Genomic DNA, 15645 nt, shown 5'->3' with positions numbered 1-15645 from the left:
CCCATTAAAAATGTAGTCAAGGATTACTGATGGTGATATTCCTTTTTAGAATCAAGGTAGAAACTCAAGCTCTTTCCTTCCAGCCTTGGAAAAAGGCAACTCTCTAGAAAAATTTAACTGTTAACAGAACATAGTAGTTCTAACCCCTCTGCCAAAATGATCACCCTTAGAGCGAAGCAAGGATGTTTGTTAATATAAGCCATCCAGAAACCAGCCTCTGAGTCTTTCAGTAACGTGTCCTAATGATATCAAAGTATTTACAGAGAAAACTCAATTAATCTTTAGGTCTACAAAATCTTCAGTATCATTAAAAAATCAGTTCACAGCTATCAAACACTAGCAGTCCAGACTCCGATATTTAGTTCTACCTATTCTTGACATCAGTAAGTTAAAAGAAAAGCAAAATGCTAGGACAGCAGTAGAGAGCTGCTTTGGATGAATAATGCCTCTTTTCTAATGTTATGAAATGAACACTATTGATGGATCATAATTATTTTCCTTGTATCTGCTCAGTCTTCAGAATCTAATTTTGGTTTTGTGGTAGTTAAACAGTGGCATATAAAATTTCTCATAGCTGTTTTTAAATAGCTCAGCTATGTCCATTCATATAATGGGAAAATCAGATTTTGGAATGTTAATAGCAAAATATGAAACAAGGACAAACTGACTCTTCTAAACAACCAAATCTGGCTAAATTTTGTCAGTTGTCTGCAATACGTGTTTTGTAACTTGTCTTCTGAACTATGCATTTTGGGAAGTGGGAATTGGAATACTAGGATGTTGCAATGATGCCAAGCAAATATTGGACTCCTTGGATGATTTTGGCCACAATCTTGCTTAATCTGAACAGACTTTTCTTTTTAGTACACTACTGTGTACCTTGAACTTATTTCATTACTTGCTTTATTGCATGGAAGTAGTGTATGTTTTCTGCATGTTGGATTTAATGAAGGTTTACTGGAAGCTTGGTGCTCATGAAAGATGCTGGATTGGCAACACTGGAACTAAAATGCTATAGCTAGCCATAGAATGGGTGTTGCATGGCCAGTAGCAGCATGAGCTTTCCCACTCTTCCTCAGCTTTATTCTTGATGACACACCTCTAAGGTGTTATGTACCAAATTCTTCATTCTCTTTTGAGAGTTAATCTCACTATAACCCTACAACAAACCATGTTTTTAACCAGATATGACTGATGAGCACTTGTGCTGAAGCATCCTGAGGTGGGCTTGCTCAGAGTAAACTTTCATGTCAAGTATGAAACTTGGTGTAGCTCTATTTGAGTAGTTGGAGCATGGACTAAAAAGTAGGATGTTTTTGGTACTTGGATCTCTTAACTGCTATGGTTTTAAACCCAGCCTTGATCAGTTCTTGAACTAATTACTCTTTTGAGGGAGGGAATCTTCAAAAGATGTGCTATGCAAACTGTTCTCCTTTTTTAGAACACGCAAAGCACATGGAAACTTTGTCTAGCAGCAGCTACTCTTTAGGTTTCATCTGCACTGCTCTTTGGAAGCTGTGTTAAACTAGTGCTAATACTATAGTGGAAGTAGAGTAAGATCTGGACAAACAGAGTAATTCCGGGGGTGCCCAAGTTTCAGTGATGAGCAGTGACTGTTGCAGTTAAGGATTGAGATGTCATCTCTGTAACATCTAAAAGCCTGAAAGGATATACACCTCTATCCCGATATAACGCGGGTTTGCGTACAACGCGGTAAAGCTCTGACACGCTGCTCTGAACAGTGTGTTAAGGGTGCCGGGCCGGGCCCGAAGGGTTGGATATGGGGCAGAGGGTCTCGGGGGTGATCAGGGGCTCCCACCCCCCAGGATCTGGGAGGCAGGAGCTGTAGGGCGGCACTTTTGGGGCCCTGCAGTCCCAGAGTGGCCCATGGGAGCAGTGGGGGGCCGGGAGCAGCCCGCTCCGTTTCCCTCGACCCAGACCCCGCTATGTCGCTCAGGGGAGGGTGTTTAGGGGAAGGGATCCCCCCGCACTCACCGGCAGCTGTGGAAGCGGAGCAGCCCGGCCCCAGCCCGCTCCACTCCGCCAGCTCCCAGCCGCGGTGCTCCACTTCCCGCTGCAGGTGAGTGCAGGACCTTTCTCTCTCTCTCTCTCACACACTCACTCTCTCTCACCCCGACATGGCTGGGGCCAAGTCAGGCCATGTCGCTCCACGTCCCACCACAGGTGAGTGTGGGACCTTTCCCCAACACACGCGTGCGCACACACAGCAACATGGCTGGGGCCGAGGCAAGGAAAGCGGAGATGGCTCAGGCCACGTCGCTCCGCTTCCCACCGCCAGTGAGTGCAAAGGGTGTCCTTTCCCCAACCTCCCCGCACTCACTGGCAGCGGGAAGCGTAGCAGCCTGGCCCCCGCCCGCTCCACTCCGCCAGCTCCCAGCCATGGCGCTCCGCTTCCCGCTGCCGGTGAGTACGGGGGGCATCCTTTCCCCAACCTCCCCACACTCACTGGCAGCGAGAAGCGGAGCGACGTGGCTGGGAGCTGGCGGAGTGGAGCAGGCTGGGGCCGCGTTGCTCTGCTTCCCACCGCTGACGGTGAGTGCCTGTCGAGTCGGGGGGTGTGGATAGGGGTCGGAGCAGTCGGGGGACAGGGAGCGGGGGGGTTGGGTAGGGTGTGGGGTCCTGGGGGTAATTAGGGACCGGGGGGTCTCAGAACAAGGAATGGGGGTGGCTAAAGCTACACTTGCAATTTAGAGACAGAACTAAATTGCATGCCAAGTTTTGTTATCTACTATTCTCTTACACTTTTGCATCTTTAAAAGTGGATTTTAATAAAATTATGCTCCATTGCTCAAATTCATAGTACTCAGTATGCCAAAAGTACCTTCACTTTACTATTTAAATAGCTTTCTAAATTTAAAAATTAAAATGCATGCAGCAGTTGAGTCTAACTTAAGTTGTGTGATGAAAATAAACAGAAGTAAGGACCATGAAGACTGAAGCATGCTTTATGTAGGGTTGCCAGGTGTCCGATTTTCAGCTGGAATGCCCGCTCGAAAAGGGACCTTGGCGGCTCTGGTCAGCACTGCAGACAGGGCTGTTAAAAGTCTGGTTGGCAGCATAGGCAGGCTCCCTACCGAGCTCTATGCGGCTGCCGGCATGCTCGGCAGCTCGGCATAGGGGCAGCCACGGGGGGCTCCGCGCACTGTCCCCGCAGCTCCCATTGGCCTGGCCATGCCTCCATATAGGAGTCAGAAGGAGCTTCTGGGGAGCCACCCAAGTTAAGTGCCCTGAGCTCCCTCCTGCACCCCAGCCCTGAGCCCCCTCCCGCATCCGAACTCCCTCCCGGAGCCCACGCCCCATCCTGTACCCCAATCCTCTGCCTCAGCTCTGAGCCCTCTCCCACATCTAAACTCTCTCCTGAAGCCTGCATCCCCTACCACACCTCATCCCCAGTCCGGAGCCTCCTCCTGCACTCCGAACCACCCAGCCCAGAGCCTGCACCCCCAGCTAGAGGCTTTACTCCCTCCCAGCCCTGAGCCCCTTATGCACTCCAAACCCTTCGGGCCCAACCTGGAGCCCCATCCTGAACTCCAAACTCTACATCCAGACCCAAAGCTCACACCTCCAGCCCAGAGCCTATACCTCCTCCCACACCTCCAGCCTGGAGCCCCCTCCTGCATCCCAGAGCCTGCACCCCCAGCCAAACCCCTCACCCCATCCTGCACCCCAACCCAGTGAAAATGAGCTGGTGGGGGAGAGCAAGGGAGGGGAGATAAAGTGAGCGGGGGTGGGGCCTTGAAGAATCAGCGGGCGGCGGTGCAAAGATGTTTGGTTTTTTGCTATTAGAAAGTTGGCAACTCTAGCTTTATGCCTAGTGAAAAGCATGGTGTGACACCTAAGTATGTACTATTGTGTGTTGATGTTGGAAGGACACATTTCTTTCTTCATACTAAATCCCTTTCTTAGTGTTCTGTCATAGTTTTGATGCTTAGTTTCTTGTGTCTATATATATTTGCAGCTTACATGTTTTGTCTAATTTTGTCTTCAGAATGACTTTAGCTGTAGAGGTTATTTTCAGATTTGTTCTCAAGCATCTTCATTTTGATCCTGTTAATCTTTTTGGTTTTTGTAACAGTTGAGAGGAAAAAGGAAACTGATGCAGAACTTCCCTCTGATGTACTCATTGTTTATGAACTAACACCTACCCCTGGACAAAGAGCTCTTGCTGACTCTCTTAAACTACCTTCAACATTCTTCTGCTACAAGAATAAGCCTGGCTACTTAAGTGAAGAGGATGATGGTAAGGAGCTTGAAATTTGTTCATCCACTCTGGGTTAACTGGAGCAACAGTAGTGTGGTGGGGGTCTCTTGTGCTCTGAGGAAGTATTATCCCTATTCTGAAGAGACAGTGTTCCAGTCTCTTGTGGCCAGAGATTGTGTAATGAGATCTTCACATTACTGTAGCGTAGCTCAACTCAGCCATATATGGCTTATAACAATTAAGCTAGTTCTTGGAACGATAAAAGGGGATTCAGTGGAGTATGTTCAGGACCTCAGGGGTCTGACTCCAGAAGCACCAAGAATGGCCCCTATCTGGTTGAAGCTCAATTGGTTGGGTAGACTAATGGAACCACAAATGAAATGTGTTCTGCTCTTCTTTCTTACCTCCCTATTTGGGAGGCAATTCTGGGAAAACATGAAATTATGAACACACCTTTTGTATCCCAAAACTTTTAAAAATGGTATGGAAAAGTAACAGAAGGGGTCCCACAACATCCTCTCAAAGTAAATGACTTTTTTAAAATAACTAATTTTCTGACAATCCTAATGTTAAGATGCTAAATATTTCAACTCATTTATGAATCTGGTTGCTGTTGAGGACTGTGATTGTCTAACTTAACTAAAGTTTGCCCTGAGAAATAAATACTTCATAAAGACTTCGTAGCATATTTATAAATCAACACATTTAACTATCCCTTTCCTTTCTGATTCCTTATCCAGTTTTGCTAATTAACTGCTGCTTATGTGTAAATTTTTCCTTGTTTATCTCTTAATCCTGCTGTGAAACTACTTAATATGAAATTATTTTGGGCAGCATGAAACAGAAGACTGAATTTGCCCCAAAATCAGAACTGTCTATATTGAAGGAGCGTTTCAGCATTTAACTACATCAACAAATACATACACAACCACAACAAGAAATATTTAGATTAAATTTTTCCTGTTTGGCTGTTCCTTTCTTAAAAATTAGAAGCTAATGTGAATACGCAGCTCATGATTCCCTAACCTGAGTGACTTGCAAGTCTGAATAGGGTAACTAGAATGGATGGTTCCCAAAGGGGGTGTGTTGTGAAATCACTGGCTCTTCTCAATTCTGTTTCTTTAAGATGAAGACTATGAAATGGCTGTTAAGAAACTTAATGGAAAGCTATATCCTGATGATCCCAAAGAGCATAAAACATCAAAAGATCCTGTGCAAGGTAAATAAAAACTTTAAAACAGAATTTTCAGCTACACCCTCTGATTTGAAAGTATAACTCTAAACTGCTGCTTAACTTAACCTCTTAACGCTGCTTTTTCATGCCTAAATATTTAGAGTAATCAAATCTTAAAATCTGTCATACCTTGTATTCCATCAGTGCTGCGCCTTTGTGGAGGGTGATAGATAGATATATATACAACATGCACTTCACATCCAAAAATAATTTAAGATACCAAGTCTAGGAGAGCAACCTAAAATTGGGCACAAGTTCTAGCAGTTTCTTTAATTATCCTGGTATGGAACTTTTTATGCACATTAGGGTATGTAATTGATATGTATATGTATATTTAGGCAAACTTGTACACAGGAATAGCTCGTTGTCAGGACCTACATTGTATTTACTAAATTGATGGCAGGATGGAATACGCTGACATACTCAAAATTCCATAATGATTTCTCTGGAATGTAATAAAAATGAACATGAAGCCCTAGAGGCTTTAGAACTACACACTATAAAGCAGGTGGAGCATTCTTTCCTCCAGGTTGTCTTAACCATACTATCTATCAGAAACCAGCAGAAGTTTCTTCCTGTAAATCTCAGTAACTTCTCTGAATAGATTTTAAACTTTGCAATCTCAGCACTAGTATTTTCATCCTTAGGGTTATAAAGTAAGGAAGGTGAGCTAAGTAAATTCTCCCTAGTCTTCCAGTGACTGTCCACATGTATTCCATTCTTAGTGTGTGTGGTCAGCAGTGTGTATTTGGGCTGCACCTGTGCCCTAGGTGTCTTCTTTCCCTATCCCAGCTCCACCTGAGGACATACAGGTTGAAGCAGGCCCAACTCACTGTCCGTTCCTTAACATCTGTGGCAGTGGGATGGAACCCCTGCAGTGGCAACCTTTTCTGCACGCTGTGCTAGTGTTACCTAATTAGTTGGTTTTGGGTTCATTAGTATCTGCCCACTGGCAGAAAAGCCCCCCAAAATAATTTTCACTTAAGTTTGTTACAATAGACACCTCTTCCTCCCCTATACAGGGGCCTAGCATCATGGCAGAAGCTACATTTGAAATTCAAGACCCATTCTTCATGTGAAGGTGTGACACCTGTTGAGGATGGCCACTTCTGATGTCTACTCAGACTAGGAGAAGGACATATTCCTGAGTGGTCGCTCATTCTCCAGGTGCACTCAGAAAGCTAGAGAAGACCATCTTGAGAACTCAATGCAAGCTTTCTTGGACACAGAGAGGACAATATAACAGAGGGCACTAGACCCACAATCATCTAGTCCAGAGTTTCTCAACCTGTGGGTCATGACCCAAAATTGGGTTGCCAGAATACATCAAAGGGCCACGATGCTGGCTGGGCTCAGCTCCCCATTCTAGGTGCTGCAACAATGCACTGAGTCATAGTGCTGCTCAAGTTTGACCCGGCCACCTTCCACCATGACAATGGAGGGCCGGCTGGGCAAAATTTGAGTGAGTGATGCAGTAACCCCATGCATCACGTTGCAATAACAACCCTCACAAATTTGGTCTGCTGAGCTGCAACCATCACCAAGTATTGTGCCCTCAGTGGGAGGCAAGCCCAGCCTCCCCTGCAGGACAGGAGCCAGGAGGATGTAGTGGGTTGGTGTCATGTTCTCTAAGTACCCCCCCTCCCTGACATCAATCCTACAACCAGTTACTCCCCATCATACCATTCATCCTGGTCCCCAGATGTTTTCCCACTGTACCTCTAGGCCATTCTGTCCCCCAGACTCCTCATTTTACCCCCGGGATTCCAAATCCCATTTACGCTCTGCCCCCAAAGGGTTGTAGTATTTTGGGATCTATTGGTTTGCTATCTCTCCCCCAGCCTCCCGCCTAAATCCCCATCTCCTTCCTCACTAAACCCCCTGGTTCCCTAATCTCCCCACCTCGTCTCCAGGCCCACAATCCCCTCCAAACTTTACTTTCTGTCTCATGGCATAGCTGTGTATTTTTGGAGGATGTCTCAGCTCACTTCCCCTCCCCCAGCTGCTGGTGTGGAGGGATTCCCCACCTGTCCATATCTGGCTGGAGCATCTGGAATCTTAGCTCCAAGCATCCTGCACGTCCTTCCACTCCCCGATTGACCCCTGTGGGTCTTGACAGTCCAAGGTTTACAGATGGGTCCTGAGCCCTAAAAGGTTGAGAATTATCCATCTAGTCTGTCCCTCTCGATTTCCAGTGAGCCAAGATTCCACCCCTAGCTCTTTGGCCTCATCTAAGAGGCTTCCGGCATTGACATCACTGATGGGCAGAAAGGAGTGCTGCTCCAGCGAGGAACAAGGCACAGGTTACCTTCTCTGATGCCTAGTAAGCTAATACACAAGAGCCACCAAACTTTTGACCTCAACTTCCTACAGGCCAAAAACCTGACAAGCCCTCTTCAGGTGCCTCCATAACAATTTCCAGGAGAGCCGTTTTTATCCACTAAGTCTGTGGACTGCATTTCTCTCAGCACCAGGTATCTCAGTACCCAATGCCTCAGTTCCTGAAGACTTGTTCCTACCACTTCTGATAGGCACCTCAGAACAATTTTCCTCAGTACCAGCTAAGTTAATACCCAAAGCAATCACTGTACTACCAAGTGATTGATCTGTGGGCCTGGTACCAATTTGCCTCTCCTTGAGGATGGTGATATCCAAGCACATCTCCAGAGTTACCTGTACATCAGATTAAGAAGTATCCCCAGTACCCACCTCTTGCCCCCCCTCAAAGGCAGGGCACTCTGGATAGAATGAGCCCTCCATTAGAGGAAGTGTATTCCTTTTTGTCGTGATGTAGACACAGCAGCAACTCATCACACACACTTCCACCTTCTTCTCCTTGGGTAGGGATTCTAGACAAAACACCATGAGAGGTAACAGGAAGGTACTTGGGACTCATATGGAATACCCCTCCTGGAACTTTCCCTCTCACCGCCATGTGTCCCCCATCTCAATACTCATATTCCTTCCAACCATGACCCTACTGGACACCCTGGGCTGTGCAGCTATACTTTAGAAGGCCTACATCCTCTACTGTCTCCAGGGCTAAATCCCCTTACCCAAAGAGAGACTGTAGGGCAGGGGTTCTCAAACTGGGGATCGGGACCCCTCAGCGGGTCACGAGGTTATTACCTGGGAGGTCAGGAGCTGTCAGCCTCCACCCCAAACTCCGCTTTGCATCGAACATTTATAACGGTGTTAAATATATTAAAAAGTGTTTTTAATTTATAAGCAGGGGTCGCACTCAAAATGCTTGCTGTTTGAAAGGGGTCACCAGTACAAAAGTTTGAGAACCACTGCTGTAGGGCATCTTAGCAAAGCCAGCTAGTGCAGACTCAGTTACAGGAGAGGCAAAAGGAGAAAAGTGAGAGAGAGTATCAGCTACCTGCGGAAGAACTGGTCCCTGGTGTGATGATCTCATCCTCCCTTGATGAGGCAGTGAATCCCCTTTGCCTGTCTTGATAGATGACTTCAAAGTGTTCTAAGATATCATTAGGTCCATGGCAAAGATGATCCAGGACATACCACATAAAGCAGTAAAAGGAGAAACCACACCACAAACTCCTGGACATCTTACACCCTTCCACACCCTGCAGGTCCCCCATGCACTAAATAATGGACTAATGGATCTTACAAAGGACCTGAGGCACACACTAGCATCCACCTCAGCTACATCAAAACAAGCTGATAGGACGTACCCTGTCCCTTCCCATCTCAAGGTTTTCATCTCTCCACTGAATTTTTACAACCGAACTTTGAGGGATTCAGTCAGAATAGAGAAATCATAGCCTTGAGGTTATTAGCTTCGGTTCCAAAGTTATGAATAGACTTCATGAATAGACTTCATCTGTAGGCACAAATAAGTGTGTAAATTAATGATCTAAAAGTTAGTGGTACCAAAAGTAAGGGCAAGAAATGTCATTTTTTTAGAAAACTTTAGCATCCAATTGGCACACGTCTTGTTTGGATTTATTTTGCCCTGCCTGTTACTTGGTTCTGGCAGTATAATTGGAAACTTGTTTTTAAAACCCATTATAACATCTAGGTATATGGGTTTTTCTTGCGGTAGGAGGTGGAAGGGGTTTGGGCATTAGGAAGAGAAGGTATATCAGAAAAGCCTTTTTGTGAAGGTTCTTCCCGAGCCAAACTACTCAAATTGGCCGCTGGCAAAGTAATTGCAAATTTACCACCTTTTAGTTTCCAATTAAATGAAAAGCTTTTACCACCAATGGAGGGCTCTAAAATCAGTGGAGTATTATTTCCAATTGGATCAAGTTACTAGAGTTAAATAAAGTTAAATAAAAATAAATCTAACGTGTAATTTGTAAAAGTTAGCATAGAAGTTAAATTATTTATCCAAACCTCCTTCTTGGGTTACTTAAAGTAGGAATTGACTGATTACTCATACTCTGTGTCCTAGAAACTTTTCTTCAGAACTCTGCTCTGTTTGCTACATTTCAGTAACTTCTGATGTGCTGTCTCTCTAGGTATCATGGGAGAAATTGAACCAGAGAATGAGAGAGAGTGTGTTATTGTTTGGGAAAAGAAACCAACTCCTGAAGAAAAGGCTAAAGCAGAGACTCTAAAGCTTCCTTCTACATTTTTCTGTGGTGTTGGCAGTGATACTGATGAGGACAATGACAATCTGGAAGACTTTCAGACAGAACTTAAAAAAGTTCAAGAAGCCAAAGTAGGAACTAAAACTCAAAGCATGACTTTTCTAATTCATTTTGGTGGCACTAACTCTTAACACTGAAATAGCATCATGAATACCCTGTACATTTATTGAAGTAATTTTAGCTTTTTTTAAATCAAATGTCTGGTGTATGCCAAGAAGTAAGAGCAAAATAGTTTCCCATGTATTGGAATAATATCAGTAGGGTGCCAATGGAATCTGTCGTAGAGCCATCTGAAACCTTGACCATTTATGAAACATTTCCTTTTGATTTCAGTCCCAGTGTGTTAGTATCCTCCAGTTTCCCTTGAGATTTTTTTTAAGAAAATAGCAAATCTAATCTCAGACAAAATGTTTGAAGCTGTTTGTAGAGACCATTTTTTAAAAGCTTAAATTGCAGAATAAAAATATTTATTTGTGAACAATGAGATGTGTTTAATATATATCTGGGATTTCTAAGCACTCTAGCACTTCATATTTTCAAAGTCCTTTAAAATCACTAATCCTCAAACTCCCTGTAAACTTAGTGTGGTTGACATTTTATAGAACTGAGGATTTCACAGGAAGAACTGTTTGATTTGTCCCTGGCTATGAAGTAAGTCTCTGGCAAACCTAGAACTAAAACTTGGACCTTGTGTCTCCTAGCCTTATGTTCCGTCTTCTGTCCAGACTACTCTTTTTTTTTCCCCATTCTCCATCCCCAATAAGGTCAAATCCTAAGCACTTCATACCTTTTGAGTGTGCAGGAACTAATTTCAAAGATTCAGAAAAAGTAAATGATCTAACAGTATTATTTTTAAGAAGAATGTGAACATAAGGACACTTTGCCAAGTTAATCAGTAGTGTTTAAATGATTTAAGTGTTAAGTTCATTACATTAACAAAAAATTCCTTCTGAAATCTTTAGAAGTCTGTAATCTGTTAGCCTGCTTGTTCAAGCACCTTGGCTGTTAATTTTTATTAATATTGTTACTTGGTATATTTGTTACAGTGCCAAAGGAAGGGCCCTGGATCCCAAAAACTTTTCCACTTGAGGGGGAAAAAAAAAAACATTTTGTAAGCAACAGAGATGTTGGGTTGCAATCTGTGTTCCTTGCCCCTCTTCCTTCTAATTCCATGAGCATTTATGGCCTTATTTTTTTCCAAAGATGTTGATTACCCACAAACCCCATTGAAGTCAGTAGGAGCTAAAGGTTCTTTAGCTTTGAAAATCAGTGTGCTAGCTTTTATATAGTTTTCCAATACTCCCACCTTTCTGCAGTGTTCCTGTTTGGGGGTGGGGGCGGGGAGAATCCATTATCTAATGCTGCTGTTCTGGCAGCTTTCGAAAGAATTTAAGCAGGTGTTTTCTAAATGTTCTGAGTACTTGGCTCTTTTAAAGCATTTATTGGAAACAGATATTTTCTTCTTAGGAGTTTCTGGGAAACGACGTTACCAGTTCAACTGATTTAGTCTGTACCAGTGAGGCTGAAGTATCTGTTCCATTAACCAGTGAGGCTGAAGTATCTGTTCCATCAACTACTAAATGTGAAGAACCAGACTCAACCACGCAATCCCCCCTCACATCACAGACTTTGTCAGGAACCGATGACAAACCTGTTGATTTGTCAACTAAAAAAGAAAATGATCCAAATTTAACAGAGTCCACAAACCAAGGTAATGTACTTTTGGGGCTTAAAGTCACATTCCTCTGTAGAAGTGTGTGTAACCAAGATTGATTTAGAGTGGTACTATTCTGCTGACAGGTTTCAGAGTAACAGCTGTGTTAGTCTGTATTCGCAAAAAGAAAAGGAGTACTTGTGGCACCTTAGAGACTAACCAATTTATTTGAGCATGAGCTTTCGTGAGCTACAGCTCACTTCATCGGATGCATACTGTGGAAATTGCAGAAGACATTATATACACAGACACCATGAAACAATACCTCCTCCCACCCCACTCTCCTGCTGGTAATAGCACCCACCCCACTCTCCTGCTGGTAATAGCTTATCTAAAGTGATCATCAAGTTGGGCCATTTCCAGCACAAATCCAGGTTTTCTCACCCTCCGCCCCCCCCCCACAGACAAACTCACCTGTAATCATTGGAATAAATGAAAATTGAACATGTGCATCAAAGATGATTCTACTGTTATGAGACCACACTACTGCATGCTGCTATTAAATATTGATTCATTGTCCATTGTGTACAAATTAGGGGGTGTGGCAAAGTTAGTAGTAGTAAAGGCTCTGCAGTTTTGCAAAGAAAGGGTGTAATTTGTCAAGTAAATTGTTCTATAGGGGGCCCAAAAGAACCAATATATTTTTCTTTTATTGATAAATGTTTAGGGAGCCACTAATCACTTTGGAGTGTCCCTATACATTGGCATTCATGTGAAAAAGAGGAGGTGATATAAATTTGTTGTAATCCCTGGATTTATAGCTGTATTAGCCACTTTCTGGATCTTGGTGTTATGTACAGTTATAAAGTTATGAGTATGCAGTGGGGAAAGTCATCCTTGCCATGCTCCTTTCTCTTACACCTTTCTCTCTCATTGTGATAGGAAGCAGAACAATCGCATTTGGATTTGACACTACTTCCGGCTTGTCATTTGCAGATCTGGCTTCAAATTCTGGGGATTTTGCTTTTGGTTCTAAAGGTCAGATACAAACTTCTGATGATAAACTCACGTTGGAATTACTTTTGATGTAACCTTATGCCAAGTTTTTATGTGCATTGAATCTCTACTAGTTCATGAGGTACTAAATTGTAAGTGACAGAATACATGTAAACTAAATGTCTTTTTCTAGAAATGGTATAGTTTATGAAAATTAAGAAACTTTGTGTATAATACACGAGTGTGTGTATATTGGAGCGTCTGGAAAGATGTCTGAAACTTTAAACTCTTTTCATAACTAGATAAAAACTTCAAATGGGAAAATACAGGAGCAGCTGTATTTGGAGTACAGCCAGCTAGTAAAGGAGATGAAGATGAAGATGGTAGCGATGAAGAAGTTGTACATAGTGATGATATCCACTTCGAACCTATAGTGTCCTTACCAGAGGTAAGATGGTTTTTGGTCATAGTTTAGAGACTCTGTTAAACAAGCATGTCCATGAAACTAACACATTGGATTAGTAAAACTGAAAGTATTCTATAACTCTAAATTATCCCCACTTTAGCAGGCTTTGCATTTCATTCAACTTGGATGCCAAAATCTGCTGTTTCTAAAAAAAATAATAATTTTTGCTTTCCTGAGGCCCCGGATGGACAAAAAATCAGTTCTCCACCAGAGTTAAAAATAAGCTATGCGGTATTAGATGCTATCAGGGCTAAACATTTTTAGGGAGTCTCCCTGGTTTCCAATAGGATGGAACACCATGATTCTAATAACCCTGTTAAAATTGCAACATTGTATGGAAAAGCGACCTTAGGCATATATTTTTAAAGCTTCTGAAATTACTTTAACTACTTTGAAGCCTGTACAGCTTGACTTATACAAGGGAGCCTGACTTTGTGTGCAAAAATGCACAATACTACCAGTAACTCTTTTAAGAGCTCAGGTGGTTAAAGATTATTCTGTGAAATATGTGGTGTATTCAAAATAAATGATTGGAATACACTTGTTAGAGCGCTGCTTTGATCTGTAGAACTTGCTTATGGCTTTACTACTTATTAGTGATGCAGCCATCCCAAACTCTTGCTAATAATAAAACTGTTATACCACACCATATATTCTGGGCTCTCCCCTCCAAACCTGGGTGAAAACTTGCCAGGACCACTGAGCAATAATGTGGGGAGGGATAGCACAGTGGTTTGAGCATTCACCTGCTAAACCTAGGGTCATGAGTTCAATCCTTGAGGGGGCCATTTAGGGATCTGGGGCAAAAATTGGGGATTGGTCCTGCTTTGAGCAGGGGGTTGGACTAGATACCTCCTGAGGTCCCTTCCAACCCTGATATTCTATGATAAGGAATTAATAGCACAATCAGAGCTAAATTAATCTGAAGATAAAGAGCAAAGTAGGCAAAAGAGAGATGTTCAAGAGCTGGTAGGAGGTGGTAGGCCTACAGCGGAAGGTGGGTAGAACAGTGGAGGAAGCTTTATGTAACTCAGTTATTCAGATTATCCTAGCACCAATTTCTTAATGTACAGTGAATGCAGTCTGGTAACTGGTGATGTTTAAACCATATTAGAAATGTTAATGAGGTGTCTTTTTGGGTTGTATTTAAAATCTTTTCTAAAGACAAACTTGATTTTGCTTTAATTATAAATGTGGTGTAACAGTGTCAATGGTAACATTTCTCTAAAATCCTGCACAGCTCACTCATCTTTCCCCTTGTCTCCTTTTAATCTCCCTTGCCCTTTCCACTCCCCCTTCCTTTTTTTTTCAATATGTCCTTCCACAAACAACCTTTCCTCCATTCACCGGCTCACTTGTTTGTAATGCCTGATCTTCTCAAGCTTTCATTTGCTCCAAAAGAGAACTCTAACAACTGTTTTAACATTTGTAAAGAGACCAAAAACTGGAAAAATGCACAGCCAAACAAAGCAAATACATATCCTTCATGCACATATCTAATCCTGCACCTTCTACTTGTTTATGTGGTCTAGTTATAGAAAGCAAGTTCTTTGAGAACATTCCCTTGTCTGCAGAGAATATAGCACACTACTAAAAGTAACACACAGCGCTATGTAATGCTATGTAAAAAATAATGCAAACTCCTCCAGCACACTTGTATCCCAGCAAAGCTTATACATCTGGCTGGGACCTCTGCCAAAGGATTCAGGTGTACAAACCTGTAGAAAAGAACTTCTGTGCCAGAAACTACGCCCCAGAACATGTCAAGGACTCTTAGAGCAAATTTAAATTTTCTAGGCCAAGCAGTATTTGAGAGATGACTTTTTATAAAGTCAACTTTCTAAACTGAAATAAACCTAACTTTTCAACACCCTATCTGAAACAGCTTGTTCATCTCACCACAAAGTCAGGAATATATCTCTTCTGGCTACAGACCTGCCTATGCAGAACTTCAAATAGAAAGTATGTTTTGGAGGAAGTTTTTAAAAGGGGGGAGAAGGGTGTAAAATCAGGATAATAAAAAGCTATTACCCATTCTCTGATGCATGAGTAGATTCCTGGTGACCATGACTGTCTAGGAACTGCATGAATATGCTGTTTTTGCTGCTTTCTAGGTGGAGGTGAAATCTGGAGAAGAGGATGAAGAAATTCTCTTCAAAGAGAGGGCAAAACTCTATCGATGGGACAGAGAAGTCAATCAGTGGAAAGAGCGAGGAGTTGGAGAGATAAAAATTCTATTCCATACACAGAAGAAATATTACAGAATTTTAATGAGAAGGGACCAAGTTCTCAAAGTGTGTGCAAATCATGTAATCACAAAAACAATGAATTTAAAGCCCCTGAATACATCAAACAATGCTTTAGTATGGACTGCCACAGATTATGCTGGTGAGTTTGAGAAGATCTAGTGTTTTGTGTATGTTGCTTGAAAACGCCTAAACTTTTTTTCTTCATGTA

At 42.7% G+C, this 15645-nt stretch overlaps 1 protein-coding gene across 1 annotated transcript in view; it reads left to right on the top strand.

Annotated features, from left to right (window-relative positions):
- Positions 1–15645, top strand: part of LOC141994216 (E3 SUMO-protein ligase RanBP2-like) — a 66437-nt gene that overhangs the window by 47043 nt on the left and 3749 nt on the right. The window contains exons 21-27 of the mRNA XM_074964418.1: positions 4097–4261; positions 5349–5441; positions 9941–10143; positions 11540–11783; positions 12669–12764; positions 13025–13170; positions 15303–15576. Coding sequence (XP_074820519.1) covers positions 4097–4261; positions 5349–5441; positions 9941–10143; positions 11540–11783; positions 12669–12764; positions 13025–13170; positions 15303–15576 — 1221 coding nt within the window. The remainder of the gene's footprint in view (positions 1–4096; positions 4262–5348; positions 5442–9940; positions 10144–11539; positions 11784–12668; positions 12765–13024; positions 13171–15302; positions 15577–15645) is intronic.

The sequence above is a fragment of the Natator depressus genome, chromosome 1 (genome assembly GCF_965152275.1).
Source record: "Natator depressus isolate rNatDep1 chromosome 1, rNatDep2.hap1, whole genome shotgun sequence".
Classification (NCBI taxonomy): domain Eukaryota; kingdom Metazoa; phylum Chordata; order Testudines; family Cheloniidae; genus Natator; species Natator depressus.
This window is presented reverse-complemented; position numbering and strand designations above follow the sequence as displayed.